Genomic DNA, 21,966 nt, shown 5'->3' on the forward strand with positions numbered 1-21,966 from the left:
ATACATATTGTAATAGACCTGGTTGAACAGAGGTCTTGCCAGTAGGCGTTCATCACGTGATTGTTATGCATGATCCTCTGTGAGCGGAAGTGAGCGGATATTCCCGAAGGTTGAGAGTGGGGAAGCGATCAGTTTGATAAGACTTAGATTCGCTCTATCTCAACTCGTCTTGCGTACTTTGTGCAATATCGGTGATCCTGCATCCTCGATGAGTTCACGAAACACAAGACATGCTAGCAAAGCATGCCTTGCATGTCGGAGAAGGTAGGTGTCAGAGATCAATAATACGCTCGATTTCTTATGATAGCTCGTTGATTCAATGCGCTTTTTCCAGGAAGACTAGGTGTACAGGGGAACGACCGGCCTGTGGATTATGCAGAACTAATAAATGGGTTTGTGAGCTGGGCGATGATAGACGGCAGTGAGTGACATTGATATTTTGCCCATTGCTTGGCTGAAGACCCGCGTAATACCTTGCAGGGCTCCGATGTATCGCAGAGTGAAGCAAATGGAGGAGCAAATCGCTCGGTTGGAAAGTCAACTGAGCCGATACAGAAGTGCACCCAGTACAGGAGCTTTTGATTCATCTATATATGAGGCAGATGAGGTGACAGATAGCGAAGAGGAGGAAGTGGACGCGATGGGAGTGGAAAGATTGAAGGTGAGCCGACCGGGAGCACCTTGATCTACCGCTTATCTAACGATCATCCCAGATCATCGATAGTACAACCGGAGAGATATCACACTTCGGTCCCCCTTCTTGTCTCATGCATCTTCCCGAATCTGCCTTCTCGTCGTCGAGTGACTTTGTACATTCAAATCAGCCTAGCTCGACGCCAATTTTGCGGATGCCCACTCCCGCGGTTTCGCTCAGCTCGATAGGTCCACAGATCTTCAACAATGGGATACGTGAAGGATGGAAAATGCATCTTCCGAAAGAATGCGCACGAATGGAAACGAAAACCCACGAGATTCTCTTCGGTTCGTATGAAGAAGTTCTGAGAGAAAGCTTAGTGTATGGCGGGGTGAGTTGATTTACTTCGGGCAACATTGACTAACCGGATCGACATAGCTTGTCGACATCGATCGTTTCAGATCCGACATGTATCTGTGCACTGAGAATTCGAGCAATCAAACCGGCAACAATAACAATCGTACAGACAATTACTCTCCTCTCCTGCACAACGCGCTATTGGCTCTTTCTACTTCGCATCTTCGGTTCAAACAATCGCAAAAGGCACCTAGCAATGTTCTGCTAGACGATGGCTGGACGAATATCCTGCTATCTCACGCTTGTATGCAGATTGAGTGGGAGGTGGAGAGACCTCTACTGAGCACTGTTCGAGGGCTCATCCTGATCATCATCGTCATGGGACAAACCGGGAGACTCAATTCGGCGTTTTCGTACTTCGGTGTGTGAAGACAGGCCTAACTCAAAAATGTAACAAGCTAACATCATGCAACGCAGGGATGGCTGTTAGAATGGCTGATTCTCGTGCGCTAATTGTAGCCTCCAAGAATTGCTCCCCAGTTTGCTGACGAAATCTCACCGTGACTTTAGTCGGGCTAAACGTGGACAGTTCGCATCTTGTGTCAGCAGGAAAGATTACCTTAGAAAAACAGCAAGATAGAAATACGATTCTATGGATTTTGTTCATCCAGGATAAGTGAGTGACCAATGTATGCTGCCTGAACTCCGGAACTGACAGTTTCATAGACTACAATGTCTTACTGTCGGACGGTCACCCAGTATGCCAATGAGCAATATGAATGTACCATTACCACCTTATATCTCTCTGGACTCAGGTGATTCGTCTCACCCCGCGCTGGGAATCAATTCACGATTTAGGCAGAACGTACGCTCGGCCATGTGTCGCTTATCCCTTCTCGTCGGAGACATTTTGCAAAAATGGTACGTTCGAGAGATACATGTCAAGCTAAGGAACCTGTTCAGCTACTCTCCAAGCTTCAACAGAAACTCAAAAAAGGCAGAAAGGATGAAAGTTGAGATGAATATCAGATTGGACGAGTTCATACCATCCCTCCCTCCTTCGCTTCAACTAACGACACCACTCCTTGAAAATGAAGCACCGGGAGCAGTCATTGCTCTGCATATCGCGCACTGGGTGAGCTTTCGAAGCTGCTATCGGCGAGGGCGGTACTGATAGCTCAAACAACTAGTTCAATGTAATCTTGCTTAACCGACCATTCTATCGACCTAATGCGATAAGCTCTGGAACGTCAGATGACACAGGGTTATCAGATCACGCGGCCGATATGATAGTGGATCTGTTGGATCTTTACGAACACCTATACGGCCTTGAACACTCGTTATTGATCACCGGTGCGTATCGGATAACCCGACTTGATGCGCAGACCGCTAATACGATAGGATAGCGCATGCCGTCTTTCATGCAGGGTCAATCTTTCTTATGCAAGCGGCTGCCGCTGCGGGCACACCTAATGAGCATCCGCCGACCGACACATTGGCTAGCCTCGAGAAATGTATCCGAGCTCTCCAACTCATGAAAATACCCACTCTTGCATCGTGGAATGCTAGTACACTTCAGGCCCTCAAGTCCCAATGGTTGATAATGGTGAGTCAAAGATACGTTTTCTCAAAATCGGTGACTAAGGGTAGAAAACGGATTTTTAGTCGCCGTCAGAGCAAGACACTGTGCCAGATGTATGGGAAGATTTTGGTCTATATTTCGACTTCTCAACGTATCAAGAAACCAATGCTTTCTGATATCTGATAAAATGCATATTGGATATTTACGATCTTGAAATAGCGAGATATAGACTCGACGGATTCAGAGTATCACTTTGACTTCTTAGAATCGAGTTTATAGGCTCTAATAAACGAGAAGAATGCGGTTATCATCAGTCCTGTAATGACCATTGCGCAGAATACAGATTTCAAGGATGTCAGATATGCCAAGAGAGCTTCCAGCCTGTCTTCCTCTGTCAAGGATGGAATGGTCTGTTCGGGAGCTTTGATTATTGCTGCTCCAAGCTGTTCGTCGAAATCATTAGCTTCAGAACGAGTGGCTTCAATTTTACATCACTCACCTCAGCCTGATTCGGGAAACGCATTCTAATTTGGGAGCTCAAGACCAGCTGCTGCAATCCTGCTGATAAACTCGCGCCAAGTACTTGTCCGATAGCTCTGCTCAAATATAGGACCGAAGTCGCGACTGCCATTTCAGAGTGTGGGACAGAGGCGACAAGTGCAGTGAGGACGTTGGTTACTGCAATTGTAGAATTATTTTTCAGCATGACAGCTTCTATGAGGATATTGATTGATTGGACGCACCGATGATACCCCCTGCAAATGCTGCCACAGCCAACTCGGCCCAGATTCGATGTATGCTTGTCTCAAGACCCCAGAAAAGGAAGGACAGTGAGCATCCAACAGGAATTAGTGATGTCCAGATGGTGAAAGCTTTATATGCTCCAGTCCGTCTCATATAGCTAAACGATGGTTCCGTCAGCTACTAAGAGAGTTTGTCAGAAAGTAGATACTCACTATCCACCGAATACAGCACCCAAAGCCAAAGTCAATGAAGAAGGCAAGAGTAGCAGTCCTGTATCTTTACCTCCGAATCCTTTAACCACATGGATGTAGATTGGACACATGAAGAACCTGGCGAAGACGTTCATGGACAAGAGAATTGTCGATAGAAGTATAAGCGCCGGGGTAGGCTGTTCGATCAAATTGATTGGGATAATAGGTTCAGATGCCCATTTACGTTCTACTAGATACAACAGCGGTAGACTGGTGAGGAAGGCGATGAATAACGGTAGGACAAGAGGGTTCTTCCCCGGAAGACTGTATGTATAGAGTGAACATGATATCATAAGAGTGGTGATCTGTGTCAAAGTATTAGCTTCATGTATGTGTTTAGGCTGCAGTCAATGCTCACTGAGATCAAAAGAACGAAGAATCCAAGCCAATCGATTCTTCCTAAACGTTCCCTCAACGTCTGCTCGTGCTCTCGCTTTGGTGGATGGACCTTCCATAGGATAAGTGCAAACGCTGAAATAAGAGGCGGAACTTGCATCCAGAACGCCCATCTGGAAAACATCCACCATTAGTCCATGTTGTAGTTGAAGACTAGAGGATGGACATTGGTAATCTCCGTGCTCACCTCCAGCCCCATGTGTCCGCGACCCAGCCTCCTATCAGTGCTCCAAGCTGTGATGTATCTCAGCCATGACCGTGTACGGTCCACACACTAAGACTCACCGCACTGCCGGTTGCCCATACGAGATTGACATATCCCTGATATATACCTCTATCTTTGATGGAGACGGTGTCCGAAATGACAACAGCTGTCAAAGTGAGAAGTCCACCGCCACCACATCCTGATACGATACGAGCGAAAATGAGGAACCCCATACTCGGAGCCACAGCACACAAACATGTACCGACTGGAAACATTATTAGCAGATCGCACTGGGAGTTGAAGAGTTTTGCATAAGACTTACCAGCAAATAATACAAATGCTACAATCATAGCTGGTCTCCGACCCATGATCTCAGCAATCTTTCCATATAACGGTGTCAATCCAGCCAGTCCTAAGAGATATCCTGATCCAAGCCATGAGACCAGATCTCCAGCTTCAAAGTACGATCCTATAGTCAGCTGAAGATTGGTGATTACCGTAGCTGACACTGCTGAAACGAACATGCTGAGATCTCCTGCGTCAGATGAGTCTTTTTTGGAGACCGAACACATACCTCATCCAAAGACCAAAGCACAGAAAGGCGATCTCTCGGAAAGGAGGTGTTTCTTTGACACCTCCATTTTGATCTGTTGGTTGAGATAAGAGGGGTGAAGCCTCCAAATCACTGTCGTTTATCGTTGGACCGTGAGGAGCAGACTGCGATCCTACCGACCCTACGCTACCATAACCTGCTGTCGTTTTGGGAGTCATTTGGATGATTGACTGCTTTCGATACAGACAGAACTGAACAAGTCATATGAAGATTTGAAAATTGAGCCTTTTCTCTTTGAACGGCGCGATTTCATCCTTATCGCGAACCTGTGTATCGGGTCTCACAATTCCGATGAAGTGCACATCACATAGCACGGGCTAATCCGAAAAAAATAGGATACAGCCATCGATGATGAAATCCGACCCATCCTTGTGTGACTAAGGTTGATAAGCATATACGATCCTCTGGGAACATCATGGGAATGATAATAGACTGACTTGGAGCTTTGTGACATAAAACGTTGGTTCTCGAACGCATGTTTGATACCTCTCATCCACCAGATAGCTCATCGTGATGACTGCTCCACTACCGGCCGATGTCGTACCCACCGTATCCGAAGCACGTTTCGTATTTGATTTCCTCACAGCTAATGTAAAAGCAGGCTGGAAAAGCGAGATTCGATACACTGGAAGAGTTCCTTCCGCGGGTCACAGAAGGTGAATTTCCTCTACCTAAGCACAAAAGTATCGCTGACACATGATCGACAGTGCGCTGTTTGTCAAATACAAGCTTTTCGAGGATGACGGGGTGAGCTGGAGATTGAGAGGTTGTATGGGAACCTTTGAGCCCTTCGAATTGGAAGAAGGACTCGCTAAATGGGCTGTGATAAGTGGGTCTGAAGATCCTCGATGGTCTCCTATCACCGCTGAGGAACTACCCAACATCGAATGCACGTGAGTCACAATCCCTAAGAGGAAGGTATCCGCTGAACAAGTTGTCCTCCACATCAGTGTCTCCTTCTTGAGTCCTTTCGAGGACTGCCGAGACTACCTAGATTGGGATATAGGGGACCATGGATTTCGAATATTCCTTCCGGAAGAATGTAAACCCGATCCAAATCATCCTGAGCCAGCTTTGATTCCACCTTCGAATCCTCTATCGGCGACTTATCTACCTGAAATCGCTGTAGAACATGGGTGGACAAAAACCGAGGCGATCGATTCGGCTTGCTGGAAATCAGGATATAGAGGTGTCATTGACGAGAATTTGAGGAAGAGGCTTGTTTGCAAGAAATATTCCACAAAGAAGTTCACCCTCAACTACTCGGAATATCTCGAGCTTATGAAAGATTCCACGTAATCACAATTATACATCATGTATGATTCCCCTTGTGCTTAGCGTGTCATTCGTTTCGCATCCATTTCAATTATGATGAGAGCCATTTGATTTCCGGCTAATCAATAATGATGTCAACCGATCCGACGGGCGCCGTTGAATCGGCGCCGGTGAAGATGTGATGAGATGTAAACACCTCCCGGTGTAGTCCGTGAAGTTAAAGTCATCTGCGATTGCGAAGATAAAGTCTTTCCGTCCTGTCTAAACTTTGACACATCATCTAGTACGAGCATGACGTCCATACCCAGACTCACAAGCTCCGGCAAGGAGTCTTTGGACAAATTGCTCAAAAAGACAGTCGACAGAAGACACGTTCCCGCAGTTTTCTACGGTGCTACCAATGCGAAAGAGGAGATCTACTACAATCAGTATGGAGAAAAGGTTTTTGGTGACGATTCATCGGGTCAAGTGGACGAACACACTAGTGAGTAGTCTATATTGAAGACCATGACAGTCAATAACAACGGACGCAGCAACGGAATGCTTTTCTCAAACGAAAATGATCACCTGCGTATGTGTCGAGTACCTTCCGTTCATATAGTCTGTGCTCATTAATCCCCCATGATCAGATCGCTGCCCTGCAGCTCGTTGATCAGAAGCTCGTATCGCTTGACAGCACCGAAGACGTAGACAAACATCTACCAGAAATCAGTAGATTAGAAGTTTTGAAAGGATATGACGAGAATGACACACCGATATTGGAACCACCAAAGAAGAAAGTTACATTGAGGATGTTGATGTCTCATTCTGCTGGTGAGTGCAACTCATACGAATCTGCAATAGCGCGCACTCACCAACCTCAATACTGTAGGATTCACCTATATGTTCGGTCCCAACCTCTTGTCCAAGTGGGTCGCTCAAAACCCTCGTCCTGGTATATTTGATCCCAAAGCAACTGTTGATTCCATCGCAGCTCCGTTCTTATACGAACCCGGATCTTCTTGGGCATACAGCACTTCCATAGACTGGGTTGGAAAACTGATTGAAAGGGTGTCCGGGTTGGATCTGGAGGAATACTTTAAGAAGAATTTGTTCGAACCATGCGGAATCAAAACACTCACCTTCTATCCTACAGATGAGATCAAGAAGCACAAGATGTCGGTATGTTTCAGAGACCAAGATGGGAATGTGAAAGCTATACCTGGAGGATTTGGTATGGGTAGACCAACGGAAGTGGATAAAGTAGCAAAAGGACTTCTGCTCGGCGGAGCAGGATTATTCGGTACACAGAAAGACTACCTCACGCTCCTTCGACATCTCCTGCAATGCGATCCTGACAGTCCATATCATTCAAGCAATCCTTTGATCTCGGCGGAATCTTGGAAAGAGCTTTTCACACCCTCTATCTCTACAGGAGAAGGGTATGATGGTGTGGAACGTATTGTTGAAATGGTGACTAAGCCAGCCTACATCCATCCTCTACCTACAGCACTCACAGTCAACTATTCAGTCGGTTTTCTCTTGACTTCAGAGGATCTTACAGGAGGTAGAAAGGCTGGAAGTGGATGCTGGTCTGGTGCAGCAAAGACTCAATTTTGGATCGATCCAAAAACAGGCATAGCAGTGAGCACCGTATCCTTCTCATTCTCTGAACGGCCAGCTGATGGCAACGATTCAGGCAATTTGCGGCACGCAATTGTTAGCTCCCTCTCCAGACCCTTGGTACGCTTCTTATGTGGAGTATGAAAGAGCACTTTATGCTGCTTTGGAGGAATGAGAAATGCCATGATGCAGTATTTTGTGTCACCAGTGCTGTCAGATGATGTCGGCTCTTTCTTCATCCTTCCTGGACCCCGCACTGCCAGTTGACCTCGTGTACACAAGGAGTTCTCGGAAGGTCTTTGTTCAGATCATAAGATTGTTAAAAAGCAGCTTTTATCGATCCTAAGCATTGCTATGATGAGAGGTTTTTGCCAAGAAATAACCGTGCTTATGTAATGACACGTGGGGTCCATGATGACGGCACATATGTCTGTGGAAAACACAGCCTCAATAGATACCTCCCGTTCGTCCTTCTTAAACGCTTCCCTTCATCTCTATATCTCCTTTCATATTCACCTAATCACTATCATACACTAGCGTACATACACCCGTATCATCGTCAAATTACAATGGGGTTCGCATCCAAATTAGCTCAGGCAAACGCACTCGCAGGAGCAACAGGTCTCATGTCAAACAAACCGCCAGGTGCTTCTTACGGCGCCCAGGGTGGCTATGGTGTCGCGCAAGGCTCGTCTCCATACGGCGCTCCTCAAAGTCAGCCCGGTCAATACGGCGCACCAGCAGGTCAGCCCGGTCAGTATGGTGCTCAACAAGGCCAATACGGAGCTCATTCTAGTCAATACGGTCAGACCCCAGGACAAGGTCAATACGGCCAACAACAAGGCCAACAGCAAGGCCAACAACCTCAACAAGGTTATGGTGCTCCTCCTGTGCCAGGAGGTAGACCAGCTGCTGGTGGATACGGACAACCTGGACAGCCAGCATCTCCTTATGGGCAACAGCAACCTCCATATGGTCAACAATCTCAATATGGCTCGCAACAACCTCCTTATGGACAACAGCAACAGCAGCCTCAGTACGGTCAACAACATGGTGCTCCAGGTGGCTATGGTCAGCAGCAACAACAATACGGGACTGGCGCAGGAGGATATGGTCAGCAACAAGGTGCTGCTCCCGGAGGCGGCGGCGTCAACGCCCAATATGTTGCTCAGCTCTTGAGTCAATGTGTCCGAGATGTGAGTATTGCTTCCTGCTATAAGCGTGATCATACTATTCTGACATTCTTGCTCACCATAATTCCACTCTTACTTCTGCTCAATCGAAACTCACTCGCCCCATTGTGTTTGCTTCATTTCAGCAACATCTTGAAGCCTTCTACCCTCCCCAATCCCTCGATCCTATCGCTCAGCGTGTCGTTCAATCCGGTGCTTTACAACAACTCGCTTCGAACTGGAAACTACCCGTTGAACTCGCCTCAGATCTCGTCAAGATCTCTCTTTTCGACGTGGTAGTCCTCATCGATGATTCAGGAAGTATGGCCTTCGAGCAGAATGGAGAGAGAATCGAGGATCTGAAAATGTATGTTTGGCGTTGTCTGACTAAATATCTCGCATTTCCCGACTCTACGACTTGGCGCTGATTATCATTGCAGGATTTTGAGCAAGATCGCTTTCGCTTGTTCTCTCTTTGACCACGATGGAATGTAGGTTTTTTTGAGTGGATAGGCTTGTAAAGTGGACATGTTTTGCTGACGTCTCCACAGTCAAGTTCGATTCCTCAACTCTCAACTGCAAGGTAATAACATTAACAACGAGCAAGCAGCTTTGCAACTCGTTGGACAGGTCAAGTTTAGCGGTGAGTGTTAGATGCAACCTTCATCTTCAGATCGCCGTTTAGCTTACATCACCGTTATCAGGTCTCACACCCCTGGGTACTGCGCTTGATCAAAAAATCCTTCAACCTCTCCTTTTAGGTCCTGCTAGATCCAATGCGTTGCAGAAACCTCTTCTTATCATTGCAATCACTGACGGTGAGTGGCAACGAGATCTTTTCGCTTGCGTGCTGATGCAAGGAAAAAGGTGCCCCCGCTGGTGAATCTACCGATAAAAGTGAGTCTGTGAAATATTCTTGCAAATGAGCATGATTAACTCGACTGTCTAGTCGTGCAAGTGATCTCTAACGCCAACAACGAACTGCAAAGAAGTCGATGTAAGTAGACAAGCACTGAATTTCATGGTAATGCTGACTGTCAACTTAGACGGTCCCGATGCCGTTTCATACCAGCTGTCTCAGGTTGGAAACGACAAGAATGGTAAGTCGCCTCGCTCAGACGATGAACAATCGTGTAAATCATCCTGGAGTCTGTCTGACTGAAGCTGGTTATCAACACAGCCCAGAAATTCTTGACCTCCCTTGATGACCATCCCACCATTGGATCGCTCATTGACCAGACCATGGACTACGAGTATGAGCAAGAGCAAATGAAAGTCAAAACAGGCGAAGACTTGAGCCCTGAGATGTGGTTGATGAAGTGAGTCGTTTGGTGGCTTCCATTGTCTTATTAGCTGACACGATGCATTGCAGACTTTTACTTGGTCCTATTGACACGTGAGTGCTGACGAAACTGCTAGAAGCGCAAAGCTAACAATTTCGACATAGGTCATACGACGCAAAGGATGAAACGAATGCTCCCCCAAGGAGATACTAGAATATGTCAAAGGAGAAAAAGTAATGAGGCACTCTTGATAATGATCTGTGTATACTCGTGTGAAGATATGTTGAAAAATGAATGACATTATTGTCTGGAATAACAAGTTATCTTGTTTATGGCATTTCAAACCATGTACCATGTTTAAGCTAGAAAAGGTTAGATTACAATACCTCACACCCTGAATTGACGTCATTTTATTCGGGACACCGGTCCAAAAAGATCTGGGTATGTCGCTTCTTGAGCTTGCTGTCCTAAATTCATGGGAAAATCCCACATGAGTGATACATGTTGCACATCACGTCAGAGGAAGATATCTGTAAATAGTGTACGACAAACGATGAGGTGATTAGTTGTGGTTAGCTCTTGACAAGGCGAAAAAGATTGGCGTTAGCTCCACAAATCATGAAGTACGGCTTACCGACATGAAGATGTCACACTATATCGGAAGATTGATGAGAGCGAAAGTCGATCAGTCTTCTCCCCCTCTCTTTTTCATGCTTATCTTGTTAATGGATATCACTGCGCAAAGATGGTTGAAGCTCAGAAAGAATTGAAAGTGGAACACAATGCTTCTAGACGAGAGAAAGTGGTCAACGCCAGTGTCGAAGACGAAGCAGTTATCGATGGTGTGGATCCCGTATACGCTGCCAAGGCAAGAGTACTGAATCGAGCTGTAAGCTTTCTTCCCTTTGACTTCATCTGGCCATATCTTACAGCTCACTGACTGCTGAGGGTACGTCTAGATACAAGATATCGGGATGGGCCGGTATCAGTGGCAGTTGTTCTTCGTCATCGGATTTGGATGGGCTCAAGACAATTTATGGCCGATTGTCACTTCACTCATCTTGACACCTGTCTCAAACGAATTCAACCCTTCAAAGCCACCTCTTCTCACACTCGCCCAGAACATCGGGCTGTTAGCGGGAGCAATTTCCTGGGGATTTGGTTCGGATATTTTTGGCAGAAAATGGGGTTTCAATCTCACCCTCGGTATCACAGCTGTTTTTGGGATGATCTCGGCTTCTTCTCCCAACTTCGCTGCCATTGGAGTCTTCGCAGCACTTTGGAGCTTTGGTGTGGGTGGGAATTTGCCAGTAGACAGTTCTATCTTCTTGGAGTTCTTACCTCAAAGTCATCAATATCTGTTAACAATTTTATCGATTTTTTGGGCCTTTGCGCAATTATTGGCAACTTTGGTCGCCTGGCCGATTTTAGGTAATTTGACCTGTCAAACCACTGTAACAGCATCCATTTGTACCAGGAAGGAGAACATGGGTTGGCGGTACTTTGTTATCACAATGGGAGGATTAGCATTGATAATGTTTTTCATACGATTTTTCGTTTTTCACATATACGAATCACCAAAATACTTCATGGGAAAAGGTCAAGATGAAAAAGCAGTTGAAATCGTTCATGAAGTAGCTAGAAGGAATGGGAGGTCATCGAATCTGACTTTAGATGACCTTAAGGCTTGTGAAGGATTAGGTGGAAGTGATCATCAACAACAACATGTGGACGCGAAGGTAGCGATCAAAAGGAAGTTAGAGAAATTGAGTACAAAACACGTCAGAGCTTTATTCACAACTAGAAAGTTGGCATTCAGTACATCTATGATAATGGTTGTATGGGCTTTTATAGGTCTGGCATTCCCGTTATACGTGAGTTTATATCCCTAAAAATCAATAATGGAACGCGTTGCAACGGCTATTGAAATCTCGGAACATTTTTATTCTTCCTATCAAATTAAGATAGGATAACACTAACATGAAACACCGCACAGAACGCCTTTATCCCCTTCACCCTTGCGCATAAAGGAGCGGAATTTGGAGACTCATCAACATACATCACATATCGAAACTCATGCATCATCGCAGTGTTAGGTGTGCCAGGAGCCGTGTTAGGCGGCGTATTAGTAGAAGTCAAATGGATAGGCAGGAAAGGTACATTAAGTTTATCAACGTTATTGACCGGAATCTTCATATATGGATCGACAACCGCGAAAAACTCAAACTCCTTACTAGCCTGGAATTGCATGTACTCGTTCTTTTCAAACGTGATGTACGCAGTCCTGTATTCTTATACACCCGAGATCTTCCCTACAAAAGATAGAGGAACCGGGAATGCTCTCACTGCTACTGCAAATAGAGTCTTCGGTATTATGGGTGAGCTGGATATCAGCTGCAGTTGTTATTTCGATATTTGCTAATGGATGTATACAACTACAGCGCCGATCATCGCCATGTTTGCGAACTTGGAGACCTCGGCACCTGTTTATACCAGTGGTGGACTGTTTATAGCAGCTGCTTTCATTGTGCTAATACTGCCCTACGAATCAAGAGGTAAAGCTTCGCTATAGTAGTATCATCTGGTTATCGTATGTTCGTGTAGGTATTGTTTGCGAACTTTCCAAACGATCCAGTGTATAGTAGGTCATTCAATGTATTTTATTACGGTATAGACTGGGTAGCAATAGTATACAAAACCAGCAGATTCCCCGTCTCCTTTCGTTAGATCAGAAGCAAGACACGCAATATACGATACATTAATGCGAACTGGCATGCTAATGGTTGGCCAACTTCTCCTGCCTTGGCGGACTGGATGACATGGTAGTAAGAAGCTGCAGATAACGTCAAGCTTCAATGCAACGTAGCTTGAACGCAAAGCTCCGCTGGCTGGATTTGACTCAAACTTTGTCATTTCATGACCTGCGGCAGCAAATTCTATTCGCCGCAAGCGAGTTATTCAGTTCGAGTCCGTGATTGTAGGAAGCATTTCCATGGTTGGTCAGACCAGACGACCCACGACCGATAAGGACGACGTCTGGGGATCATTACGATACTCTTATCATGTGAGATGACCGGCTCGGATGCTTTGTGCTCAGTATGATGGTTACACACATTTCGGAGCCAGTTGGTCTCCTACAACAAAGTCCGTTAACACGGACTATAGGGGATCATCGTATCTCACATGTGTTCGGTTACTTCTAATGACCTTGACGCCACTCCGACATCGCGGAATCTGTAAATAGTTCTTTTAATTAACGCTCGGATAAACGCCCCTCATGTCCCGCGGAGAATTTTGATTGGTATTCGACCCAGATCCCTCATCATCCATTATCATAAGTGACTGCTCAGTCGAGACACAATCGTGTACAGGTAAGCGAGGTGGAGAATAGACTTTGTACGTTACGCTATATTGCCCCCCACTCCGCCAGTAACGTCGATGATACCTCTTCCTTCCCCAGCCCCGGCTACGCTTAGATCTTTAACATGATTCCATCGGTTACTTTCTTTTCGCTTTCTATTATCTGACCAGTAAGATTCTTTCTTCTCAGATCAGATGATACCGACATCAGTCTGTCGAAGTATATGTATATATATCGGACCGGACGAGGATGAGAGGATTCTTCTCCACACTAATCTGAGAGAAGTAAATATTTTTACGCTACAAGATGTCACAATTTGACGCAGCGCCACCTAATACTTACGCAGGAGGTAAAGATGACAATCTTCGATTCGGTGATCTACCTGTGAACGCCAGTAACGATGCCGAGGGCGATTTCGACATGGTTGCCTATCGTCAACAGACACCACTATGGAAAAGAGTTCATCAGCACAGTTTAACACAAATGATCTTAATCAGTATTCAGGCGTTCTGTGGACCTGCAATGGCTGACGCTATAGCTGGATTGGGAGGTGGAGGTCTTGCAAGTCCTACCACCAATAATATCGCGTGAGTGCACCAGATGATGACGGGAGGATCCTAAACTAACTGATCGATTTTCGCAGCAATGCTGTATCATACGCTGCTCTTGCAGGTGGTGAGTGGAAAGAATCCTTGCCCAAATAGTATTTCAAGCTTACGCGAAATTCTTCTTTTCAGTGTGTTTCCTTGGTGGACCCCTTGTCAACAAACTTGGTACCAAATGGGCACTTCTGATCGGAGCTCTCACTTTTCCTCTTCGAGGCGCTTCCTTCTATACCAACAGTAAATTCGGAAATCAATGGGTAAGTCGATATTTGTCTTGGATGGCTCTGTTTTGTGCTGACCTTATGTCACAGTTCCTGATTGTCGGTTCGTTCCTCGAGGGTTTCGGTACCGGAGCTTGGTACGTGGCGGAATCAGGTACTATCATGTCCATTGCACCAAGTGGTGCTCGTGGAAAGTATCTGGCTTTGTGGATTGTTTCTCGTAATCTCGGTCAGCTTATCGGTGGTGGTATCAAGTCAGTTACTATCAATTCAGAAACTAAATAAATCGCGCTGATTCTGTCCTCTAGCTTGGCTAAGAATCACATCGAAGGAGAAGAAGGGGGAGTCTCACCTGACACGTATATCATTTTCCTCATCATCGAGTGCATGGCGTGAGTAGTCTATCCTTGGCCTAAAATCCGTAATTAGGAATGTTAACGAACACCTTTTTTCAGTATACCATTCGCTTTGCTTATCACTCCTTTGAAAGACGTTGTCAGATCTGATGGAACCCGAATCAGGGTCTCCGAAAAGATATCTACTAAAGAAGAGTTCGGACTCATCAGAAGAACCTGGATGTCAAAGCTTATTCTACTTTCCTCTCTCTGGGCCTTCTGGTCGTTCTTCTATGGGTAAGCTAATACCTCCTCAATATAGGCTTGAGCTGATTGCCATTTTATAGAGGATCATGGTCTACCTATTTGGGCTTGTATTTCTCTGTCCGAGCTCGAGCTCTTTCGTCGCTCATCTCCCCGTTCCTCTGCATGTGGGTATTTTCACCTCGTCTAAATTGACAACGCTGATAGAATACAGTGTTGGCTGTTTCGGACTCGGTTTCATCCTTGATCTGAAGAGTCTAAGTCAACGTCGAAGAGCTCAACTCGGTCTTTTTGTTGTTGTCGTTCTAAATGTTGCGACTTACGTCTGGTCAATTGTGATGCAAGTCAAGTTCGACAAAAACGATCCAGGCGCTATCGATTGGAACGACTCTCGTTATGCCGTTTCTTTCCTGCCCTACTTCTTCATCCAAACCACTGGACCTCTCTCTCAATCTTTCATGTACTGGTTACTATCGTCTTTCGCAACTGATGCGCAATGTGAGTCTACTTTCGCCTTGCTAACTGAAAATCTTTACTGATAAGCACCATAGCCAATGTCCGAAATGGAGCCGCATTCAGGTGTATGGAAGCCATTGGTCAAGCTGTAGCTTATGGCATGAACAGCAAGACTAACGAAAGCCCTCTCGTTGGATTGTGAGTTATATCGTCCGCCTGATTGCTACGATGTAGTATTCTAACGGATATTCCTTTTCAGCTGCGTCACATTTGGGCTCTTGGTACTTGCACTCCCACCTTTCACCCTTCTGGTCAATGCAACCCCAGAGCGAATCCCAGCCGACGTTCTCGCAGAGGAAGAAGTAGCGGAACACAAACTAGAAGGACTCCCAGACAAGAAAGATGATACCGTCCCAATGTCTACTCTAGCCTAGGTCCGTTTTTTTGCTGTGATCAACAGATGGTTTTTGAGTCTCGCCGACATAGCCACCTGTCCCCAGCGCTGGTCAATGCAGTGCAACTAGAACACCTAGATAGAAGGCTGATATCCATTTCCTCTGCTCTTGTCATCGTCTTGTAGCTTCATTTTCCTTTATTCGTTTGATAGTATGCATACTTCGTAGACTGTACATCCAATGGTTGGAGATGGCAACTCGCGTGGAATCCCAGAAACCTTAACGCCTCTCCACAAATATATATACCCGAATCTGGTAATCCGGCGTAGTAGAAGCAACTTTGCGGATTCCCGGCAGAACTTAATTTTGCTTTTTGGTATAGGGAAAATGGGATTGTAGCACAACGGAACAGACATGATCGTGTTTTCCAGCCTTCCACATAACCATACCGAATCTCGACCACAAATCCGGAAACAGTAAATGAATAACAATCTTGGAGATCAAAATAATGGCAACGAAATGATAAAACGCGACGTTTCTAGACTGGTAGTCTCGGTCAAGCAGTAAAAGATGTTTTCGATTCAAACCATTCAAACAAACCATATCTTTGTTACTACAAAGACAACATCGACAAATCGTTAATTATGGGATTGATAAGATTATTATTCTCGTCAATCCGGGGATCCTTGACACTTTTATCGATATGTCTAGTCTCACTCTCATTGTGGACGTATACCAATGCTCTAGGCGCTTTCAGATTAACATTGTTCGATGGTGTCGGAGAGATAGTGGATCAGGCCAGTATTCTCACCAATGTACCAATAGGACACGAACAAGCAGCGTGGACCGAGGGGGATCAACATCAAAGTGGGTTTCCAATCGTAGGGCAACCTGTAGCACGTATACAATTGAATGACAAAGGCGTCATCGACGTCCGCACGGGAGACTCGTTACAAGATGTGAATGAGGGATCTACTTTCAACCTAGCAGTGCTCAAACTTCCCCGAGGCTCAAAGTGGGGCTTTGTGGGAGTAGCTCGTGGTCCTACGAGAATGAGGCATTTCATGCAGGTCAATGGTCATTCATCAAGAGAGCAGGTGCTTGTAGCGTAAGTCAACGTATCTATTTGAAGACGACATTGCTGATTCTGCTCCTTCAGTATGGGTCTCAATATGACTTCCTCTGGACACCTAGTTACGGTAACACCAGGCCAGACACTTGATTTCCCGATGATACCCAGAGAAGGATGTTCTTCAGCAGGCTCTTGGATAGCTACATACGGGGCAGAGGATCCACGATTATTTTGGACTGTCAGTATCATCCTGATCACGTATGCGATCCTAGCTGACATATTGCTTAGGATGCTGGAACACCCGCCTTGACCTATGCTCGATCTGCACTTGACTTGGATAGATGTCGTTCCGTTGGCTTTGTTCAAGACCTTCGTACAATCTTCCCAGAATTAGATACAGCATTACGGACTGGAGTGGAAGGTGTAGCGCCGTATGATGGATATCGAGAACCTGGACAAGGGAACGATAGGGAGTTGTATAGATCAGGGAAACAAGTTGTGATTGAGAAGAATGTGAGTTTATCATTTTGTGATGTTGAGCTGATAATGATAGTGGATGCCATTCTACCCTGGAGCACTTCCAGATGGAGAAACCGTGTTCCCTCATATACACTATACAGTGAAATCCGCCCTGTCACTCCGTCCCACACATGTGACTCCAACTAGAGCGATATACGAAGACGTTGACATGGACACCGTTGACACTCGTGCGTGTATTGGAAGCGCCCATGCCAAGTCCTTCAAAGTTCATCAAGCGAGCCCTCTTTATCGACTTACACTTTGTGATCGAGGATGTGTAGTCACGTCACAGAACACCGTCAATATCGCTCTTTCTCATACTCAATCGCCTACACGTCAATATGGTCGCTTCCTAGCTACGTTCAACGTCTCTTACCCTTTCAATCCAATATCCGTCGGACCTCGCTTTCAGCTCAATGGATGCGACGATGATGTGGATATCAATTATGCTTTGTCCCTCGTGCCCATCCAACAGTCAGACCTGGATCCCAAAGACATGGCCAAGAAGACACCTCAGACAGTTCAACCTGACCATTTCTTCCTTGACGATCATATGATGATCACCCTTGGTCATAATGATAAGGAGATGACTTCTGTATTGACGAAGGTTCGAGATATTTTAGGTCGACAGCATATGTGTTGATATGGAGAGGTCTATTTTTGGGTTTATTTTGTTGTATGCATAGTCTTGTTACAATGATTGTACGACCTGCTTGATGCTGTATGTGTTCTATCCCTATCCATCAAAGCTACAATGTCCGCGGTCAGTAATTCCTATGGTAGGCTCCGGGTGGACCCCCTCAAACATTATCATTCCCTTCCAACTCTTCCCCTTGAAACGAATATGCCTTTAGATGCTTCCATGGTCCACCAAGATATTCCCATCTGTATTGTTCTGTCAGCACGAAAACCAACTCCAGGACGTCCTACTCACAGCTCAAAACCAGTAGCTCTGCCTATATGTTGTCCTTCTTTCTGACCATCCTTTTTCATCTTTTCAAACACCTCTTTCACCTCTGCTAAGCACTTTTCCACTTCTTCATCTCCGTTCGCTTTGTTAAGAACAGTGACGTGAGGCCTTTTCATAGTTTGTAAATCCTGATTGGTCAGCTTATCCTTATCCTCTTTAATCCCCCTCTTGAGATCTGCTAAAAGCTGAGCCCGAAGTCCTTCTGTTGTACTTGAAGGTCTTTCTCTCAATCTAAGGTATACACCGCGATTTCCCATCTTCTCAGGTTCTCCAATGAATACATCCCATCCTTTCCTTTCGTTACATATAGTCTTCAGCTTAGAATCTAATTCGGCGAATCGATGGACGGGGATAGCGTGGAATAGTGTAACATGAGCAGTAAGGAAATTCCTATGTGGGGGAAAGTATTTCGACCGCAGATCGGTGAGTAGCTTATGTGTCGCCTGATCCAGTCTTAACGTTAGAATCAGCGGACTCTGAGGATTTATTGCTGGTGACATGTTGATTGTGATGACTGGAATACATGATGCGAGAAGTACGTATAAACAAGGTAGAATAGATGGCTATTGTCGATTGTTCGAATCGGAAAAAGTTAGTCACCCCTTCACATTACATCATCATCATCATCCACCCCCGGGTCGATGCAATAACCGCGCTGTGCATCGATATTCCACTTTCCATTGAATCCATGTCGATCTAACAAGTCTATTGACATATCTGGAGTCATTATACTATGTACATAAGCTAAGACCGTACTTCACTCATAAGATGTCACATTACAGTCCACATCCATCATCTTCATTTGAAGGATACTATCAGCGATTCCGACTACCGTCCGGTGCTTCGATCTGCCTGATCGTGTCGGCTGTATTTGGGGTCGAAAATCGTCCGTACATGATCTCATTTACACATGTCACATCAGATGGAAAGACTGTTTGGCAAAAGGAGTATTGGTCTAAGAAATGGGAAACGAACATACAGCAAGGAGACGACTATACATTAGAATGGGACGACGGTGGTTTCGGATTTGAAGATGGAAAAGTATATTGGAAAATGCAAACTAAAGAAGTAGAATTCGAGGCTCACCAAGTTTCCCGAGCGGTTCCATGGCAGCCTCAAGACCCAAGTTCCACTCCAGCTGGATTTATGGCTCGGTTCCCTCTTCCTATTCAATGGCACGTCCATACGGTAGATGCGGAAGTACCTTTCTCACTGAAGCTCTCAGAGGTTGACCTCGCGAAAGGCGACGAGGAAGGTATAGCTCAAGCGCATGTGGAGAAGAACTGGGCAGTATCGTTTCCAAATTCATATGTATGGATGCAAGCTAGAAAGAACAATAAAGGTCTTTCACTTGCAGGTGGTAGTCTACTACCTGGAATTCAAGCTTACCTCGTTGGTTATCAAGGTGATTCATTCGTTTCTTTCAAGCCACCTACATCGACATCTATTTTTGGTCTCTCATTAGGTCTGTATAGTGAGGTCATATCATCCAAGGGAGTGATCATCATCGATATCCTCGGCTGGTTCAAACGACTTCGGATTTCTGGAAAATGTGATCCATCAACGTATTTCAGCTTCGCCGCTCCGCTTTCTACAGGTCATGAACCAGATTATACCGTTCAGAGTTATGCTTCCGATATTACGGTTGAAGTGTACGAACGCAGTTGGCCATGGCAATCTTGGACTTGCATAGAGAAGGAAGCATTCACAGGAGGTGGAATGGAATTCGGAGGAGACGCTTATGAAAGACATGAAGATTAATGCATGTGAGTTTGTACGTCACGACAAGGACAGTGACCAGCTCATGAATCTCTACTTCTCCTTTTCTATAGACACCCTACATCTACTATATAGTGCTCTAGAAAATCTCTGCTTCTATACTAATCTAACTATGTTGTATTTACCAATGAATCAATGTGAATATCGTGAGCACGATGGGAGAGAGCAAGACCTGAAGGGACACCAACATAGGCAGGGCAGTCAAGGGAAGACTGGGGAGGAAACCACTTGTTGGCTTAGACACTCGAGCAGGTGGAATGTTCGCGAAGAGCGATTTGGCAGTAATGATCATGATTGGTATTGAGTAGAGCATTACTGCGGTGATACCTTGAATCCAACCTCGAGAGAATGATTGCGGATGATTCGCTTTAAGTCCATGTGTATGGTAGAGACGGGTAAAGACTCGGAAGAGGAGAAGAGCGGCCAAATTGAAAGCTACGTATAGTCTTGCTGCAACTGCATGACCTACTCGAACAACAAAGGTGATTTTGCCTCCAGCAATATCCGCTTCTATATCTTGAATGTGCATGATGAATATCCGTGCTTGTTCAAAGCAGTACATAGCACCAAGTAGTACCCAAAGATAACCAAGAGAGAACCCGCTTTTCGAGGTTGTAAACAGGTCGGATATATGTACGGAATGACCTGTGGTAGCGGTGTAGTAACCAGTCATGCCGAATAATATGGCAACGGGATTAAGAAGGAGTGCGGAGATGAGTTCGCCGAAGCCGTGATAATGAAGACGTATTGGGGGACCGACGTACATCTGGGATAAAACGGAGCTAATGATTCCGACTTGAAGTGCAAAACCGCGGTACGGTGAGCCGTGACTAGTACCCGTTGTATAGGATACTGAGGGATCCTTTGATCGCGAATAGAAGATGAGACCGACAACAGCAGCTTGCCAAGCGAGACCTAGGATGAGAGCAGTGTAAGGAGGGAAAGTGCCGTCGTGTATGATCCGAGTAGTGTTTCCCATTATCTTTTCGTTAAATTCCTGTATCTCCTCCTCTTTCTGCGTATCATCCTTGTCATCCTCCACAACTTCTTTCCGAGCTTTTACCGATCTCTTTATAGCTTCGATTTGACCCGGTCTATCCAAATTCCAATCGAAGAACTCGTTTCCATAATTGATAGATACGTTGGTTGCCCAAGTAGTGAAGGCACACTGGAAGACGACCCACCAATCGATACTGGTAATACCTTTTGCGCCGGTGGAAGGGAAAAGTCTGGCAGCTAGTATACACCCGAATGTTGTCCAAAGCGGAACTTCACTGGCTAGTGGAATACGACCAAGAGCGATGAGAGCGTTGATGCGTCCAGAAAAAGTCAGCTGCTGTGGATCGTACGCGACATGAGTACGACGATTGGCTGGCATTTTGAAGAGTGGTAGCGATGTCAAGACAAAGTAGAAGACTTGAAGAGAGAAGGTCGATCGATGAAGCTTAAATGGCTCGAATTAGTGGATCATAGTTAACGTATTTATTTCCTTTTCTTGACCCTATGGTGAGCGCGTCACACACATTTGTGCCTGAATCATTCCAGCAAATGTAACAGAACCTTCATTGGGCATTCGTTAATGCATAAACAAGAGGATCACTGCCCACTCAAAAACAACAAAACGATTTCTCGGTACGTCGGAACCTCTTGTTCTAGATCGTCAGAAGACCAGGTCCTGGACCACCTAAGTGGGTATAATCGGCGGCGGGTCACAGCATTCACCAGCACCCACTCAGGTTCTCACTAGCTTGTCCACCAATTCAGATGGCAAGATAGATCGGCTGCTGAGATGTTAACCGGTTGAGAAGCATGGTTATCACGCTTCTTTAGTAGCAAAGGTGGGATCTAAACGGCCGCCGAGAATGTCGCCAATTC

General features: G+C 45.6%; 11 protein-coding genes across 11 annotated transcripts; 8 read left to right on the forward strand and 3 right to left on the reverse strand.

The window, feature by feature from the left end:
- Nucleotides 1-208: 208 nt before the first annotated feature.
- Nucleotides 209-2,749, forward strand: IL334_006873 (uncharacterized protein; the record flags this gene model as incomplete). Its single annotated transcript, XM_062938570.1, has 12 exons — nt 209-264; nt 335-421; nt 481-661; nt 714-1,025; nt 1,073-1,412; nt 1,469-1,495; nt 1,562-1,667; nt 1,718-1,912; nt 1,955-2,126; nt 2,182-2,344; nt 2,398-2,597; nt 2,657-2,749. 12 exons carry the CDS (start codon nt 209-211, stop codon nt 2,747-2,749), a joined length of 1,932 nt encoding a protein of 643 aa, XP_062794621.1.
- Nucleotides 2,750-2,821: 72 nt separating this feature from the next.
- Nucleotides 2,822-4,940, reverse strand: IL334_006874 (uncharacterized protein; the record flags this gene model as incomplete). The annotated part of the gene is made up of 9 exons (XM_062938571.1): nt 2,822-3,016; nt 3,073-3,251; nt 3,317-3,474; nt 3,530-3,873; nt 3,927-4,077; nt 4,152-4,198; nt 4,250-4,434; nt 4,492-4,694; nt 4,744-4,940. The coding sequence occupies 9 exons, from the start codon at nt 4,938-4,940 to the stop codon at nt 2,822-2,824; spliced, it is 1,659 nt and encodes a 552-aa protein (XP_062794622.1).
- A 355-nt stretch (nt 4,941-5,295) lies between these two features.
- On the forward strand, nt 5,296-6,081 carry IL334_006875 (uncharacterized protein; the record flags this gene model as incomplete). The annotated part of the gene is made up of 3 exons (XM_062938572.1): nt 5,296-5,438; nt 5,490-5,675; nt 5,733-6,081. 3 exons carry the CDS (start codon nt 5,296-5,298, stop codon nt 6,079-6,081), a joined length of 678 nt encoding a protein of 225 aa, XP_062794623.1.
- Nucleotides 6,082-6,348: 267 nt separating this feature from the next.
- On the forward strand, nt 6,349-7,834 carry IL334_006876 (uncharacterized protein; the record flags this gene model as incomplete). The annotated part of the gene is made up of 5 exons (XM_062938573.1): nt 6,349-6,541; nt 6,591-6,628; nt 6,687-6,870; nt 6,929-7,680; nt 7,736-7,834. The coding sequence occupies 5 exons, from the start codon at nt 6,349-6,351 to the stop codon at nt 7,832-7,834; spliced, it is 1,266 nt and encodes a 421-aa protein (XP_062794624.1).
- Nucleotides 7,835-8,228: 394 nt separating this feature from the next.
- IL334_006877 (uncharacterized protein) lies at nt 8,229-10,327 on the forward strand (the record flags this gene model as incomplete). The annotated part of the gene is made up of 11 exons (XM_062938574.1): nt 8,229-8,855; nt 8,978-9,198; nt 9,272-9,322; nt 9,383-9,474; nt 9,536-9,649; nt 9,699-9,728; nt 9,781-9,828; nt 9,878-9,931; nt 10,012-10,150; nt 10,204-10,227; nt 10,279-10,327. 11 exons carry the CDS (start codon nt 8,229-8,231, stop codon nt 10,325-10,327), a joined length of 1,449 nt encoding a protein of 482 aa, XP_062794625.1.
- A 532-nt stretch (nt 10,328-10,859) lies between these two features.
- On the forward strand, nt 10,860-12,686 carry IL334_006878 (uncharacterized protein; the record flags this gene model as incomplete). The annotated part of the gene is made up of 4 exons (XM_062938575.1): nt 10,860-11,003; nt 11,074-11,988; nt 12,111-12,492; nt 12,556-12,686. The coding sequence occupies 4 exons, from the start codon at nt 10,860-10,862 to the stop codon at nt 12,684-12,686; spliced, it is 1,572 nt and encodes a 523-aa protein (XP_062794626.1).
- A 1,095-nt stretch (nt 12,687-13,781) lies between these two features.
- Nucleotides 13,782-15,790, forward strand: IL334_006879 (uncharacterized protein; the record flags this gene model as incomplete). Its single annotated transcript, XM_062938576.1, has 10 exons — nt 13,782-14,062; nt 14,119-14,150; nt 14,213-14,337; nt 14,392-14,555; nt 14,610-14,693; nt 14,757-14,933; nt 14,984-15,067; nt 15,115-15,398; nt 15,452-15,554; nt 15,616-15,790. The coding sequence occupies 10 exons, from the start codon at nt 13,782-13,784 to the stop codon at nt 15,788-15,790; spliced, it is 1,509 nt and encodes a 502-aa protein (XP_062794627.1).
- A 605-nt stretch (nt 15,791-16,395) lies between these two features.
- IL334_006880 (uncharacterized protein) lies at nt 16,396-17,985 on the forward strand (the record flags this gene model as incomplete). Its single annotated transcript, XM_062938577.1, has 4 exons — nt 16,396-16,859; nt 16,911-17,061; nt 17,112-17,321; nt 17,377-17,985. 4 exons carry the CDS (start codon nt 16,396-16,398, stop codon nt 17,983-17,985), a joined length of 1,434 nt encoding a protein of 477 aa, XP_062794628.1.
- A 157-nt stretch (nt 17,986-18,142) lies between these two features.
- IL334_006881 (uncharacterized protein) lies at nt 18,143-18,812 on the reverse strand (the record flags this gene model as incomplete). Its single annotated transcript, XM_062938578.1, has 2 exons — nt 18,143-18,227; nt 18,277-18,812. 2 exons carry the CDS (start codon nt 18,810-18,812, stop codon nt 18,143-18,145), a joined length of 621 nt encoding a protein of 206 aa, XP_062794629.1.
- Nucleotides 18,813-19,080: 268 nt separating this feature from the next.
- Nucleotides 19,081-20,073, forward strand: IL334_006882 (uncharacterized protein; the record flags this gene model as incomplete). The annotated part of the gene is made up of 1 exon (XM_062938579.1): nt 19,081-20,073. One exon carries the CDS (start codon nt 19,081-19,083, stop codon nt 20,071-20,073), a length of 993 nt encoding a protein of 330 aa, XP_062794630.1.
- Nucleotides 20,074-20,212: 139 nt separating this feature from the next.
- On the reverse strand, nt 20,213-21,469 carry IL334_006883 (uncharacterized protein; the record flags this gene model as incomplete). Its single annotated transcript, XM_062938580.1, has 1 exon — nt 20,213-21,469. One exon carries the CDS (start codon nt 21,467-21,469, stop codon nt 20,213-20,215), a length of 1,257 nt encoding a protein of 418 aa, XP_062794631.1.
- Between the last annotated feature and the right edge of the window lie 497 nt (nt 21,470-21,966).

The sequence above is a fragment of the Kwoniella shivajii genome, chromosome 9, assembly GCF_035658355.1.
Source record: "Kwoniella shivajii chromosome 9, complete sequence".
Classification (NCBI taxonomy): domain Eukaryota; kingdom Fungi; phylum Basidiomycota; class Tremellomycetes; order Tremellales; family Cryptococcaceae; genus Kwoniella; species Kwoniella shivajii.